Source organism: Botrytis sinoallii (genome assembly GCF_014898435.1).
Source record: "Botrytis sinoallii strain Bc 23 chromosome Unknown BSIN_005, whole genome shotgun sequence".
Taxonomy (NCBI): Eukaryota; Fungi; Ascomycota; class Leotiomycetes; order Helotiales; family Sclerotiniaceae; genus Botrytis; species Botrytis sinoallii.
This window is the reverse complement of record NW_024066032.1, coordinates 880,356-897,556: the sequence shown is the minus strand read 5'-3', so window position 1 is coordinate 897,556 and position 17,201 is coordinate 880,356. Positions and strand designations below refer to the sequence as shown.

General features: G+C 32.6%; 2 protein-coding genes across 2 annotated transcripts; one reads left to right on the top strand and one right to left on the bottom strand.

Annotated features, from left to right (window-relative positions):
• Positions 1–12,476: 12,476 nt before the first annotated feature.
• EAF02_003471 (uncharacterized protein) lies at positions 12,477–14,136 on the bottom strand (the record flags this gene model as incomplete). Its single annotated transcript, XM_038899519.1, has 4 exons — positions 12,477–12,541; positions 12,615–13,078; positions 13,132–13,809; positions 13,880–14,136. The coding sequence occupies 4 exons, from the start codon at positions 14,134–14,136 to the stop codon at positions 12,477–12,479; spliced, it is 1,464 nt and encodes a 487-aa protein (XP_038760446.1).
• A 910-nt stretch (positions 14,137–15,046) lies between these two features.
• Positions 15,047–16,553, top strand: EAF02_003470 (uncharacterized protein; the record flags this gene model as incomplete). The annotated part of the gene is made up of 3 exons (XM_038899518.1): positions 15,047–15,516; positions 15,587–16,152; positions 16,405–16,553. The coding sequence occupies 3 exons, from the start codon at positions 15,047–15,049 to the stop codon at positions 16,551–16,553; spliced, it is 1,185 nt and encodes a 394-aa protein (XP_038760445.1).
• Between the last annotated feature and the right edge of the window lie 648 nt (positions 16,554–17,201).

Genomic DNA, 17,201 nt, shown 5'->3' with positions numbered 1-17,201 from the left:
TCACAAAAATTGTTAATAATGTAATATCAATAGTCGCTATATAACATTTAATATATTGTATATCGTTAGGCTTATCTTTATCTAATATAAAGATTGATAAATCCAATAAATATTCTATAGATTCAGTATCTTCTTCTTTCACGAAAAATATTGATTATATCAGAATTACTATTTAAAGGATCCATTACTATTAAAATCAGGAATCCTTAGATATATTTAAAAAAATCTCCTCTGAATTCCTATTCCTGGTGGTAGTTGGTAAGGGAGTAGATATAACTTTGCTAGATTTTGGCAAAGTTGTTCTACTTACATTAGGTATAACAAGTTGTCTTTACTATATCAATCTAACTTATTTATTTATTTATTTATTTATAGTGATTAACATCTTGTGGAGGACCTCCCGAGGGGTATGAAAGACATAGCTAGATCTAGAGTTACAAATACAGAAAGGCGTTGATGTGTATGCTAGTAAAACCTTATAGGGTAAATCCAGTTCCTTTTATATATTCTAAACAAGCCAGTGTAATGATTGCAAATAGGGCTATTTGATTGGCCTTATATTTCTAGCGCTTCCTTTTGCTTATGGAGAGAAGTATTCTGATTGTACAATTATTTTTGTTATAGAATTATATTTTATGAACAGGAGCGGTATGTATAGGTGTGCTGCTTCAAAAAAGCGGGTGTGTGTGTGATGGTGCTTTAGAGGAACGGAGAGTTCGGCTATTAGGCCGTTTAAGAGGAATGACTAAAATAGTAATTCTGCTTGATAGCGGAGTAGCGTATAAGCATAGTGGTGGTGACTAGAGAAGGGATTACTAGTTCCTCTTCAGTACTCGATCGATTGCTTTTGCGGTTTATGGTAGAGAAGCTCTATTAGGGTTAGCGGTAGATTGTCAAAGTTTAGAGGAGTTGTGTTATAAGGTTCACATTAAGGTAGCCTATGAGGCGGTATATAGAGTGGATCTATGTGGATCCTAAAGATGGGGATTGGCCTATATATACGAAGATTTCGTTACTATAGTCTTAAGTCGTAGAATAGTGGAAGAGTGGCCCGATCACTTTATCACTGAACCAGTCGGGCTCCTTGCGGAGGACAATGGTCTTTTTGTCTCAATCTAACTTATATAAATAGTATTTATACTAATTCGATAGGTAATTAGAGTTAATCCTAAAACCAATCCTGTATATCCTTTATATAAGATTTAATCTGAATAGTACAAAATTCCATTAATCTACTTAATAATTGTATTATATATATTTCATTTTTTATATCTAATAAATGATATGGTTCTATCCATTTCTTATATTCTCTTTATATCCAAACCTTCGAATTGACAGGTAAGTTATATAAAGTTATTGTAGACGGTCCATTTCATTAACTCAAAGTATCAGATACTTATTGTGTAGCTTATAGCTTATAAATCTTATTCATTACCTTCTTAATTGCTAACTATCACTATAAAACTATAGATGTGGGTAGATTAGATTCAGATATCCGCAGATATACTTTAAAGATTAAAAGTGTTGGAACTAATCTATTTGATCCTGTAGTATTGTTTATTACTTTTATAGCTATTTATAATATTATCTCTTTTGTGGTAGAGCTACCAAGCTTATCGGAAATAATAGCATATACTCTCTTGATGACTGTATGATAGTGTTTAATTATGCTAACTAATCAGTATATCTCAATTGATATATTCTTTATTCTTATCAACATAATTGCAGTATATTAAACGAATTCCTTATTTATAAAGTTCTTCCTAGTATTATGTATAATAAAATCTAGTGAACTGATGTAAGTATTTATCTAATATTTTCGAAGCATATCGAAAGTGTATTTCGCAATAATATTATTCAGCTATTACATAGCTTGAAATTGTATACCTTTATCAATAATATATAGAATAGAATGAGTATCAATATATATGATATCAATTATTATTGAGTGGTTGAAGTCAATATCATTTTGTAGATTGAACTTAAATCGATCTGATGATTTTTTGTACTTTTGATAATGTTGATAGAACTTGTTGAGCTTGTCAATCTCGGCTTTTGAGATGTTATTGTGATTAGCTCGCTATAATACTTGTAAAAGTCTATATACCAATAGATAATCAAAACAATAGTGTAGGTGTTATAGTTTTGTATCGGTAAGATAACACTTACTATTTTTAATGATTTATTGTATAAACTATTGTATATTTATTTGCTATAATAAAACTGTATACTTGTTATATTGAATGCAAGAATAACTTTTTCTTGTTTTTATAACAACAATGTTGATAATGTTATTGTAGTATATACTGAGACGATTTATGTTATTAAGTGATAGTAGGAATAATGTTTTTGTATCTATAATATGAAATTCAATAGTTCCTAGGGGTAGGTGGAGTTTGATTGATTCGAAAGATTTAACTCTTCTGATCTCGAATATTATATTTGTGATTTCTGTTTTGCTTTTGTTTAAAATAACATTCTCGACAGTTGTTTGTATGCTATATATTGATTGAATCCTATTATAAACTATTCCGCTATAGTTATATCAACAATGATATTCTTGAACTCTTTAAAATCATATCTGTTTATAAATATGGTTTCCTTTTGAGTTTGATATATTAGGGTATAAATAAATGTTTTATTAATCAATCTTGTTATAATCTCTTTATTATTGATAAGTTTGTTTTGAATAACAAAGCTTGAATATGGTTTTTGTTTTAATGAATCTTGAAATTTATATTAAGCGAAATAAGCTTCGATTTTCTTATTAGTATTAATATCAGATTCCTTAATATTATTTTGATTGGGATCTTTATATTCAACAAAAAACTACTCAAAATCTTTATCAAAGTTGTTATTAGTATTCTTAAATCACTCTTTGTATTTATATTGTAATTCGTCGCACTCCTCCTTATTATTTTTAATTAACCAATAATTATCCTTTTTGTAAACAAAATATTTCTTTTTAGTTCATGATTTGAATAATTATCAACCATCTTATTCAAATCTTCTATTCTAATTATATCCTTCTCTATATTAATACTTTCAGTTGATATAGAATATCATATTTTCGTTCGGATGAGCCAGCTCCCATATCATAATAGTTAAACAAAGTTCTTCAAGAAGACTTAGTATATTATCAGCTAGACGAAAACAAGCTAAAGAGCATACTGATACTAGTGTATATACATTAACAATCTTTTAATAAAATAAATCCTCTATCCTAATCATATCACTAAATCCTTTATATAAATAATATAATCTTATCACTATCTGTTATAGATAATAAATAATTGATTTCCTATCATTCTCTAATTGTACTATTACATTCTTTAGTATAACAACTTCCCATTACTATATAATATTCCTCTTGTACTTAGAGCCTTTAAATATATCCACAAACAACTTGTGAATTTTTTATATTAATATCAGTATAATCTCTAAATTCATATAATAAAAATCAAATACTATATCAACAAATATAGCAAGGAATACTCTTAGGAATAGATTGTCAGGTAAATCAATATGTTAGTAATTGTTGAAGAATATATTGAATTTGTGCATGAAATTATTATCTTATCCACTATATTTGTTATTTTTGTTATAAAATTTTACAAGATTTCCAAAAAGTTAACCAATATTTATAACTCTTAATAATAAATTTGGAAAGTTCTCCTAAATACCATAACTATATCCTAAATCACCTCCACCTCCTCCTCCCATACCGCCTCGTCCACCACCATTTCCATTTCCACTATTTCTATTTCTACTATTTCCATTCCCATCATATCCACCACCATTTCCATTTCTATTATATCCACCTTATAGAAAACTGTTTCCTCTACCTCCATTACCTCCTCCACCCTTACTTAACCCATCATCATTATTAAACGAATCACCGAATAATTGACCACCTCTTTTCATTGATAATAGTATTAATTATAGTAATAATAGATTGGATTGCCGAAAAGATTCTTCCAATCGAAAAAGTCCAAAAGTATCCTAAACTGTTTTCAATAATAATAGTTTATTCTAATTATAATATTAGCGTACAATTGATTTATCAGATTTACTACTTTCTTATTGAGGTAGATTGGGATATATACTCTTTGGTACTAACAATGCTTTTTATCCAGTATCAATACCCTTTCTCTTGGTATATAAAGACTTGAATCCTGAAACAGTTTCGATTTGCAATAAAACAATCGGTATCTACAATAATCAATACCGATTAAAACCAAACAATCCGAACTAACCACTCACTTGAAATACCTCGAGTTCTTTTAGTAATTCATATATTCATATATCTTTTTCATTTATTCTCTTCTATATACTTTTCAATCAAAATATAAATCCCTTATCCACAAGAGCATCCTCAATCTCTTTATTAGACTACTCCCTATACAATGATCGGACTATATCAACTAAAGCATTATAAACAGATTGTATCATACATATCTCGTGTTTTGCAACAAATATGCTATACAAACATAGTTTGTATCTGAGCTTATATAAAAGATTCATGCTGATTATTTGAAAAGCTTCCGAATTGAAGTGTTCGAATATATGAAAGTAATCCGATTATAGCTTATTGTTGTAATAACTCGATTATTGATATTTGTAAAGTTTGTACTTGTAAAAATCTCTAACCTCTCTTATACCTACTTTCTTTGTAAAATCAATCAGATTGTCTTACTATCTCTCAGTTATTATATTAAAATTATTACTTATAATGATTGATGGTATAATCGATTCTACTACACTCCTAGTGTTATCATTGGGCTTAGACTTATACTCCATAGAGTTGTTTCTATATGATCCTATTATATTAACAAATAGCAGATAGGTAATAAGATGAAATACATAAATATAATTTTACTAAAATCTGATAAAGTTATATTTAGTTATAAAAGATAATACTTAGCTCGAGCTGATAGCTACTGGTTCGTACTCTTCAACACACATTGCCTTAAAAAATAAAATGTAAACTAAGATTGAGTATAAGGGTTGTTGCTATATTGCCAACTAAATTCAGTTTTTGTTAGTATTAAATTATATTAGATTAATACTGAATACAAGAACTACTGCCACATTACCGATAATCCTTATTCACACAAAAGCAGGTATCAAATCACATTGCTTTAATACAAAAGCTTATACCTTTTTAGAGAAATACCAACCTTAGTCATAAATCCATATTGCATTTGAAATTAAGATACTAAACTTCTGATTTGTGATATTACTGATTAGTATTAATATTATTATGAGAATAGTGAAATAATATAATACTAATGATTTATATTGTTGTAATATTGCTTCCTGTTCTAAAAGCTAAAGGCTATAAACGTATATGCTATAGTGCGGGGGCGTTAGCGTATGCGCTAGCACGGTCATATGATCCCTGTCCCAACAAGAAGACTATCTGATATTTGTATTAATCTTATATAAAATACCAAAGGAATTCTAAGAATATAAGAAAGCTTTTTTTGAAAAAGAAAATAGCCTTTTGCTTGAATATTATTCTATAAAGTACTATATTAATCTTAAACCCGATTCAACCTTTCTATAAAGTTTAATCTATTTCTTATTAAAGAAAGAGTTAGCAATATTATAAGAATATTTAAATAAGTATTAAAAGAAAGAATAGATAAGAAGATCCATCAGCTCAATAAAAGCTTTTATCATATTCATTCTAAAGAAAGGGGAAGGCTATTAATTATATATCGACTATCGAGGATTTAATCGGATTACAAAAAAGAATCGAACTTCTTTACCTTTTATTAATAAATCCCTAGATTAATTCCGACAAGATGCTATATTTACTAAATTAGATTTGAAAGATATGTACCATCGCATTTATATAAAAGCAGGCAATGAGTGGAAGATGGCGTTTCGCATGCGATACGGCCAGTATGAGTATAAGGTGATGCCTTTCGGTCTTATTAATACCTTTGCAATATTTCAGATATATATCAATCAATTATTATTATTATTATTAGTAATTTTCAATCGGGCCGTATAGGCAAGCCTCCCGGGGGGCATTACAGTTGGGCTAACTGTGGGATAATCTTCTAATTTATATAATCCTTCTTTCCTAGAGATAGGGTCTCAATACCCTCAATAGTTTTTCAAGCGATAGCTAGTGTACTTGTACTTTTGTTTTTGATTCTCTAAATATCTTTATACATACTTTCCGATTTCTTATATAATATTTATTTGAAAACTGCTTTATCCTGTAAGGGTAGCTTTTGTATATATTCTCTTGCAATATGGTATACTGCGTGCTTCAATTTTCTTCCATGTAGCTTTTCTAGATCTATTCCCTCCTATTCTCTGCTTATGTTTGTCTGGATCGATCGATTCCTTTCCTTCTCCCCTTCTATTCTTCTGATAACGTTCTAGGGCATATATTCCTATAGAAATCTGTTATAGTAATAAATTTAGCGAATTTGGCTGATATATACATTAGCTGTTTCAGTAGTCGTTCTTGAGCTGCTTAATTACAGGATAGATATTTGAACTTGATATCTAAGGATCAGGTTTTATAGATCGCAAGGACTTTGCAACAGTATACAATGTACTCAAGGGATTTGAATATACCACATAAGTAGTAGATCGTTGCTTCCTCGTGTTTAAATCGTTGGTAATAGCTTTCGAAGTTATTATGTGCTGAGTGGATCGCTAGTATGCAGTGGAAATCGCTTGTGAGAGTTTTAGTTCCTTAGAATATTTGTTGTATTTTTCGGATCCCATTTCTGATACTATTTGAAGAGTGTTGGTATCTGTTTGATCCACCACACCTGTGCTGCCGATTCCATAGCGGTTTTTGCTATAGAGCGGATACCGCTCGCTGTAGGTCGGTTTGCATGTCCTGAGGCTATATATCAATCAAGCGCTAGCAGGATTAGCAAATAATATATATATAGTGTATCTCGATAATATTCTAATCTATTCCAAAAATAGAACTACACATATAGCGGATGTCCGATAGGTGCTTATATGTTTTATTGAGTATAAGCTTTTTGCGAAGTTAAAGAAATGTGTCTTCTATACCAACGAAATCGAATTTCTAGAATTCATTATCTCAGCTAAAAGGGTTATAATAGAACCTGAGCGTATTCAAATTATTACGGAATAATTAATACCTAGTAGTCTAAAGGATATATAAATATTTTTTGACTTCGCAAACTTTTATTAACGATTTATTAGGGCCTATTCAGCAGTGGCCTACAATATAACTGCATTGATAAAAGAAATACAGAAAGAGAAAACAGTGGTTGAGTTCAAGTAGACTGACAAAGTACAAAAGGTGTTCGAAGTATTGAAGAAAGTCTTTACATCAGCATCTATTCTCTGGCATTTCGATCCTTTACTCTGTATAATAATCGAAATCAATATTTCGATTTTTGTATTAGATTATATATTATCACAGCTTTTTTCAAAAAGGATTAAAAATATATTAATTCAATAATAGCACTTTATCATGTTTTATTCGAGAAAGCTAAGCCCAGTGGAGTAGTGATATTTCATTTACAATCAAGAATTATTAATAATATATATTACTTTTATATAATAGTGTTATTATGCGATAAAGAGTTGATTATACTATTATAATTAAATTGAATTACAACAACCTTCAGCACTTTATGATAAAGAAAAGCCTGAATGATTAATAAGCAAGGTAAACAGAGGTTTTAGCTATATACAATTTCGAGATAGTATATAGAACAGGAAAATTGAATCCTACAGATGGACCATCGTATCGCCCTGATTACATTATTAATATAAAGAATATTAATGATATACTTCCAACCCTTTAGAATAAATTGAGGAATAGATTAATAATTATAAAATTATTTCAAAGTTTCTTTATCAAGAAAACGGAGCCTTTATATAATGTTATAAGTCTCTTATAAAGGGAAGAATATAATCTATTGTTTTATGAATAATCGAATTTATTAATTAAAGCTGATTACAAATAATCGATATTATATTAAATAGCTTGTGTTTTAGCAAAAGACGAAATAATATTTGAGCTAATATTGAAGATAATAAGAAATACTTTATTATAGTTTCAAGTAAATAACGATTTATAAAGAATAAAGAATATCTAAATTAAAAACTATATTCTACTGGAATTGCCTTATCTTGGTAGGTAAATGTTAATAGGCTTTTTAGATATAATGGGAATACCTATATACCACCAGATTCTGCTTTGAGAATAAAAATCCTGGAAGCTTATTATAATAATCCTACAGATAAACATTAGAATGTTTTTAAAACTCTAGAAATCTTGAGATCTAAATACTTTTGGCTTTTAATAAAGAAAGATATAAAAATGTATATTAAAATATACACAATATATCAATAGATTATTATTAAAAGACATAAACCCTATAGCAAATTGCAACCTTTTCTATACTTTGTAGATCTTGGAAAGAGATAACTATGGATTTTATTATAGATCTATCCCTATCGAAATTAGGTAAGAATATTTATAATGCAGTTCTAATAATTATTAATAGATTCATGAAAATTGTTTGATATATATCTATTAACAAAGCAATCACTTTACCGGAGCTTATATAAATACTGATACAAAGTATATTCAAAGACTTCAAAGTATTAGAGGGTATTGTTTTGAATAAGGGATTGCAATTTATAAGTAAGTTTTGAAGTAGCTTTCTATTTTACTTTAAAATATAATATAAGCTCTCTACTACATTCTATTCTCAGACTAATAGGCAAACGGAATAGCAAAACCAGAATCTGATTTACTATATCAATTGTTATTCTAATTACCAATAGAACGATTGGGCTTTATTATTACTATTCGCAGAGTTCACTTATAATACTATATGATATAGTATAATAAATACAAGTCTATTCCAAGCGATATATAGATTCCTATTAATATTCCACTATATCGATGAGAACACTGATGATATAGGGAAAACACTAATTATACACAAGCAAATCGCCTTTCTTAATAAAGAAAGGAATAAATTAAAAAAACTGTGGTAAATAGTTATAAACCGAAAATCGAAGAATATAAAGAGTATGGTATCCCAACGATATAATATCAGGGATAAAGTAATATTAAGTATCCAAAATATCAAGCAACTTTAATTTAAGAAAAAGTTTTCGAATAGATTTATAAATCCCTTTCGAGTAATAGGTATAAAAATCAATAATCAAGTATATAAACTTAAGCTATTATTTATCTATAAGATTTACAATATCTTTTATATTTCCTTACTAGAATTATAGTATAAATAACAGGGTACTACTAACCTATTATCATTAAAGGAGATAGACAATTACTTAGAATATAAAGTGAAGAAAATCATAGTATATAGAAAAAAGGATAAAGATATTTAATACCTAATTTGATGGAAGAACTACCAGTTAGTAAAAGATATATAGGAAGCCTCCTATAATCTGGATAATATGAAAAAAGTATTAAAGAAATATAATAAAAAAGGAAACTATCAATACAGAATTCAAAAGAAAAAAGGAAAAAAGCTATAAAATAATAGGGTTATACTGTGTACCTATAAGCGAATCACTAGTAAGTCAAAACTGTTTATAATATTTCTCTTTTTACTGTTTTTTATTCTGATAAGAATAAGGATGTAATCCTTTACTCACCGGTATACCGCATACTACTGCCAAGCATATTAATTCATCCTAATATCTCTTGAATACTTTAGATTTCAACTTGTGAGTATTAGAGTTAATATTAATTGAATCCTTGTTGATACTCGGTATATAGGATTATCATTATTCCTTTTATAAAGCCTCATTTCTTGTAAGGGTACACCTTTAATTAATATAGAGATATTGTTATGAAGACATTGTTATATTAATATATTAAAAGAGTCCTATAGCAAGAATTAACCCTCTCATTATATACATCAAAAGGATCTAATATAGAAAAAAGAATACTAAAGATAATATTATTTATATCACTATTATCATATTTACCCTCCTTCATCAAAGACATATTAACTTCATTCTCATCCTTATTCTCCTTCTCCTTCATTTTTATAAAAGCTTCACTAAACAATCAACCCTTTGTTGGCTGGTTATTAACAATCCGCTAGCACTTGCAGAATCAAATACTTTCAGAAAAACCCGTATAAGTATTAAACTCTCTAGTATAGACATTATGATTTATAAAGGAAATCTTAAACTTTTATGAAATATTATAATCTTAATATCAAGAATTAGATTAAAAATCGGTAGTAGTTAATACTGCCTTTTACTTCGGAACTATTTGGAAAGCTTTACAAAAAGGGAGGATAACTTGAGGGATTGACTTTCTAGTTATAGATCAATAAATAAAAACTATCAAACCCCCAGAAACACACTTCTTTACCTAAAGAGTGATAATATTGATATTGCCTTTGAAAATATGGGAAATATTAGAACATCAAGAGATACCAGTAGTTCAATAAAGAAAAGCAATACCACTATCACTACCAATATTATCCTTATTGTTCTTATTAGGACCAAAAAGGGATTCTTTAGAGTACCTAATTCGATCTTTCTTGTATATTGAGGAACAAACACGAAAATGGGGATAAGATAATGATTTAGTATCGATACAAGGGGATTGATAATCTTTCGAACTAATTATCATATTCATGGTACCCGAAGCCTTACCTCCCACAGGAGCAGGGAGCGAAGCAAGAGCGATGAGAGCGCAGGGATGAACAATTGGGGCAAGGAACTCGCCCTCATTATCTAAATCCATTATAAATACCAGTTTCAGAATAGAACCCGGAACAACAGCATCCAATACAAACAAATTATTTTAGAGTCCAGAATATCAATAAAAAACAATTCTATAAAGGAATGAGGGGTAATTGATAACAGCTTAATAAAAGTCTACAAAACGCTTCATAAGATTATTTATTTGATTTAGCTTCTTTATAACAAATAGAGATAATGCTTTTACTGACTTTGGCTTTTTAATACTATTTTATTGTATTTTTTTCATAAAAAGGCCTTTATACTCTTGATGTAGTGTTTATTTCAGTATATTAGCACATTTTCAGCATCCTATTTCTCTTGACTATTAATAAAAGTAGTTAATCAAAAAGCTTGAGTTTTATATATGAGATTGATATCGGGAATATATTATGAAAGTACTGACTAGCAGACTTTCTTCTGGATACAGTAATAACTATAAAAGGAGTTAGGATCCTTATTATAATAACAGAAATCTTTAGAGATAGAGATTGCAATACACTTAAAGCAATAAAGATATATAGGAATAATTAGATTAGCAGGGTTTGCTACAAACCAAACTGCAATCGCCTGGGAACTGACAGGTTGAGGAGCGGTCATGATGAGATAAGGATTAGAAAGAGAATGGGTAAAGAATAATCTATTAAAAGAGAAAATGCACTTGGGAAAATAAAGGGAATTTATAAGGCCTCTAATAATCTATCGATGAGAGCAGTAAACACATTGAAATATTGTTTATTGATTATTTATAACTTTATGACATTCTTATTTTCTTTTGAAATGCAACCTAGACAAAATCACACGGCACCTCATTTTCTTGTATTACACGAACCGATTTCGGGAGGTAAACATATACGTCTCGGGGCGTGATATGCAAAATGGGCGGTTCTGTTATGGTTAATCCGTATAAGAGCTAGCGAGGATACATAAGTAGCCCTGCGAGCCTACCCCGGGCCGACACCAACCCGCACACAATTATAAATTGTAGAATTTTCATAGTTTAGAGGAATTAATGAAAAGTCTTTGTGCTACATTACACCTAGTTGATTCATTGCTATTATCTACTCTAACAGTAATAAGGAAGTTACGAATCAGAAATTATATTCTAATAATAATCCTATATATCAATGGAATAGGGAGTTTGCAATTTTAACTTTTAAAATGCTTTAAAAAGCTAATGATTTAAGATTATATGCCTATATATTGATTTAGAGCAAAAAGATCAATCTTTATATTCACCGTCAGCTTTTTAGAAAGATTATTAAGGGATTTGATACTAAGTATTATGAACTTCTGTAATCTGGATATCGAATAAAGCAATTGGAGCATTAATTGGAACAAGTTGTTTCTAAAAAGAGATATAAGGTGAAAAACTAGTCCAAATTCGAAGTTTTCTAAGATTAAAGAGATTAGGGAGGCGCAAATTAAGGCGGGAGATTGTGAAATTGATATGGGAGATGCTAATAATGATAATGAAAGTATATCCTCAAGTATTTATTATAATACTGAATAGTTGTTGAATAATTAATGTTTTAATATTATATAATATAAATTTTTAAGGTGGTCCAAAAGGGGGGTGGCCTGAAAGTGGGGTACCCGACTTAAGTTGTGGGAAACAATGTGAAGCAATCATGCCCCCAAAAGCTTCCATCATCACGTACAAAGAATCACTCCATAATTTGAGATACAAGAAATGATGAGCACGAATAAGTCCATCATCACTAGGCACCCAGGTCGAAACCCGCATTCATTTTACCGGTATTCTTAGCAAGATTATTCTGGTATACTATTGATGTATCACGTCAGTGTCTAGATATAGGGGGTCGTCGTTGAAAATTTATGTTGGTTTGGGAACTCACCAAACAAATCGTAACTAGCATTCTTGACACCAAGAAATACCGCCAAGTCGGCCAGGTCTTGGAAATCCCTACTGCTTAACTTTCTTGATGTCAAGCCTTCTGCCCAAGTTCCCAAGTTTGTAAAGGCTCGACCAAGTCTTCCTGTACTGGTGGTGACACTCCTATAGCCAGGCTGATCTTTCATGAACTGAGATCTCATCAATGCTTGAAAATAAATTCTAATCGAGTGACAATCTTCTTTCTTTGGAACAGAGATATCAGGATCATAGACTAGCTTGTCCGCTAAGTCGCCAGGGAGCCGTTGCGTTTGTGTGAATAAAGTGTTTGGAGAAGAGGGAGTTTTCGGAAAATTTTGGCCTTGCTGAAAATTCGGTGTTCTTCTTTGCGGTGGCTTTCGGGAATTGTGTCGATAAATCAGATCTCGGTATTTTTTACCCTGTTTCAAGAATGGAAGATTAGCTAGTCTATTATCATTTTCTTGACAGATCACGCAATTTATTGGTTTGAAGTGACGTACCTATTTAGCTCTGCCTGAATGTTATTCTCACAATCTTGCACATTCCAGATCTTTGGAGTAGGTGCAGAAGCTTCAAGGCTAGAATCGAGAGCGACAACACTTGAAAAGGGTCTTTGATGGCAGCTCCACCAGCAGAGAATGCGCATAGTCTTAGGATCTTCGATCTCGTTGACAGCCGCTCCAAAATACTTAGCCAACGCCAATACACGATCAATAAATGTTTCAATATTTTTCATATCACCAGGTCTAGAGAAGGACATCTTTCGTTCCTGATGCCAAATTATCCAAACTTTCATAAACTCCATCACCGTCTCTGGTGTCTCGTGTTTAATTGACGAAAAGTTGTTTTGGGATTTTGCCAAATCAGAACCTAAAAGCTCTTCGATGTATAAAATCTTATTCTCCCAGAGGAGCTTCTTCACCATCGTTGTTGCGGGGTCAAAGACAATGTGATCGTCATCGGCAGGTGGAGAAAAGAGGTCCTTGTGCAATGCCATGTGGGAGTTAATCGGACGCGATGAATTTCTGAACAACATGCGCAAAAGAGGGAAACAATTGAACGCAGTCTGTTCATCGACACAGAAATATGCAGGCTGACTAGGTGCATCGATTAGCCTGATGGGGTCTTCGTGATGATGCAAAACCAACAGAAAATCTTTGACGGCATAGCGATTGAGGCTGTTTGGTGCGATGCAAGACAGAAATTAGTCCAGATTCTGGATTTAAGGAATATCAGGGTTTGAGCTACCTATCATCCTTGGTTAGATCTCTGTCTTTAACATCTTGATGATCTTTCTGATCAACGTCACAAGAAAAATCTTTGTTATGTTCAAGATCATGCAATTTCGGAGCACCCAGCTTTCCAAGGAGCTTTTCTACAGGTTTGAGTAAACTATCGAGTTCCGCCGCATCTTTCGCGATGAAATTTCCTGTAGAGCTTGCCACAGGTACCACTAATTTTTTGTAAAAGATATCAAGCACATCTTGGGCCGTGGTAGACGACATTTTTTAGGTGATCAAAAGATGCCAAAAATATTTGTAGACTTGGAAAGGTTTATCGCAAGGACAAGAGATTGTGAGACCGTAATGAAATGAGCAATAGAGTGTGGGAGAATACTTTATTGTATTTGACAAGCTCATACAATCTCTTTCTCCAGAAGCAGACCTAGCTAGAGAAAAGAATTGTTAAAGAAATCGCTGTCGCGTCGTTCTCTTCTTGTTGTATTAAGAAGCAAAGCCTGATTGAAGGTGAAAGACTTAAACTCTCAAATGGGTTCTTTGCGAGGTTGAGCTAGCGCAATTCTAGTTGCCTGGGTGAATTTCGCTAATAGTTGGGACGAGATAAGGGGGGCCCTGAAATTCACTCCATTTCCTGTCCAAGTACAGTACCTACCTACCTACACAGGAAATTTATCAACACTGCCAATAGAAACTTATTATTATGTTTCATATATTATAGCACAGTAATAGGCATCTGAGCCTTTTGACAACCCAAAATACTTAGTCGAGGCCAGAGACCATTAAGATGTCATAATCAGACTCCAAATTCTATTTTGCGAACCACGTGCACAATCTAAGTGATGATCTGAAGCTCGCAAAAAGTCCTTCTACAGGATATGAATCCTTTCGATAGGATATATACTTATAATCTGGAAGTCAAATTGAACGATTGCTTCGTTCTTATGAATCGCTCAATCTAAAAATACGGCCCACGTGATGCATTGAATTCACTTCCGATTCTCGCTCTCAACCGTACAACTCCGGCATTGTGGGACATTCAGGCTTCACTCGTCCTTGTAAGTCTCTTGTTCAACAATCTTGTCAAATATTTCAAGATCTGAGCCCCCTTCTTCATTTTTATTGATTTCATACGCCACGGACGCGACACATCAATCTTTCGCAAGAAGAATCAAAAATGAATAAGCGCAAACTATCATCGGAGTCTGACGACTCAGACTTGGTTAAGTTATGTTCATTCCTTCTGCCGGAGGTTCAGAGAATTGTTAATGATCGCAGGGTGTCGGAGAAATCTCCAATCACACCGTTGTTAGAAGATATATTGCGCCATGATGGAATAATTCCCGTTCTCAGAGAATTTTCCAAAGCTATACAGTATCCCTCAACCAGGAAAGCGCATTCAAGCGAGGTACCAAATACTGAATGTTCTAGAGCTTTGGTTTCCACCTTCAACAAAGGCATTCAAAAGGATGGAAAAATTGTGCGAGACTGTTTGCGCACCAAGCCGGCGAATAATAGTAGTCATTATCCGGCAATCCAAGCAGCGAGCAGTCTCCCTTCGAAGTACATCGGTTTCGCAGTGATACCACCTCCAACGCCAATCAATTATGTTCTGAACACGTCAAAGAAGCCCGTACCTAGTACCTTGTAAGTTCGTCCTTCCATGCCGAGTCAATGACGATAAAAAAAGACTATTAACAGTTTACCTGTGTCATAGGGAGATCTCACAAATGCCTCCGCTGAAAGACCGAAGAATATACTTTCTCAAACGGCATGAGACTTCCGACGTCCCATACCTTGCGCAAACCGAATTCCCAGAATTTATTACTGTGGGAGAAGAGAAATTCTTTCAGATGTGTCCTTTCGCAGGTTTTGCATTTGATGTAAAACGAATCGGGATGTTTTCAGATCTGGATGACAAGGCAATCTATGACCCTGAATCAACCCGAAACAAAAAAAGATGCATTGGTAAAGCGAAAATCGTCTACTTGGCTAACTTGATAGACTCTACCTATTTCCATGAGATACGAGGCTCTCAGTCTCCATACGCTATAAGAATACTTTGCGGATGGAGTATTGAGAAGATATGGCGCAACACGAGAACTTGGGTATTGTTCGTCGATGGAAAATCCTTCGAGGAGCGGATTTCTTCTGAGGCGGAATTGGATGAAGTTTGTATGCTTGGTAGTTTTCTCGGTGCGAACACAGAGGGAACTGCTCTCCTACGAAAGAGGTACCGGAACCATAGGTTGAAGGAATATCATAGTGATTCTACTAAAACCGGTAAGCACTCAAGATCGTTTATTATTGTACTGTTATGCAGGTTTCAGTGATCGGGATTGCAGTCTGAAAATACGGGGCTCGAAGGTCTGGATCGACGTGAAACATTCGAATGGTTTGAGTTGTTGAATCCGAGTTGACCATCGAATTGCTGTCAAATTCGAATTACTTGACCTAGTCTTCAATTCCAGAACACTGGGCTCCCTCTGCGCGTGGTTAATAGATTTTGGTCAACTAACCTTTCTTTTCCTACAGGTAATTCTCTTGTAAATAAGAGAGCTCTGGAATCAGGCATATCATCGGTGGATGAGGCACATAGTAAGAGACTACGTGGGAACGATTATGTTGCGGACGAAGCTCAAAACGTGACTTCAGACTTGGGATGGCGACATCGTGATGATTGAGGAAATTTATGGTAGATACCTAGGTAGATATTAGCGTAGCGGATGATGCGGCCGCTTTGGAGGGGCTACCGAACGTGGGGGTTCTGAAGTTGGTCTTCCTTGATGATTCAAGGTGGTAGGGAACGACATAACTTGTTTCTAAATCTGCCAAGCTGGCTGATATTGAAATGATAATGAAACTTTTGGTGAATTTATTGCAGTCGCAAATATGTGCATGTTTTATTTCTCATACTTGTGCTTAATTAATCCCGGTTCAGGTCAATTTTCAACTCCCAGCTAGTTCTCATAGATGATCTTTGATTCATATTTCTTTTTGGCCGCGATTATTCATTCATACATACTATGATTTATCCTCGCTGCATACCACTACAGACATTTCTCATACAAATCATCACTATCAGTCTTGGGATACGATATGAGAAGATCGCCCCGCAGTCATGGGTAGAATGCACATCAAGGATGCGTACCTTGAGCCAATGTGATGCTTCATGGATGCAGCAATCGGTGGTGAAATAATGATGTGATAGCAAAATTCAAGCACGCAACGTCACAATCGCATATAAAGTAATTTGTTGCCATTCAATTCATAATTTGCTTTATCTTGATATCAGGGTCCTGTTTCTTGTGAACGCGTGATCCGTTATAGTG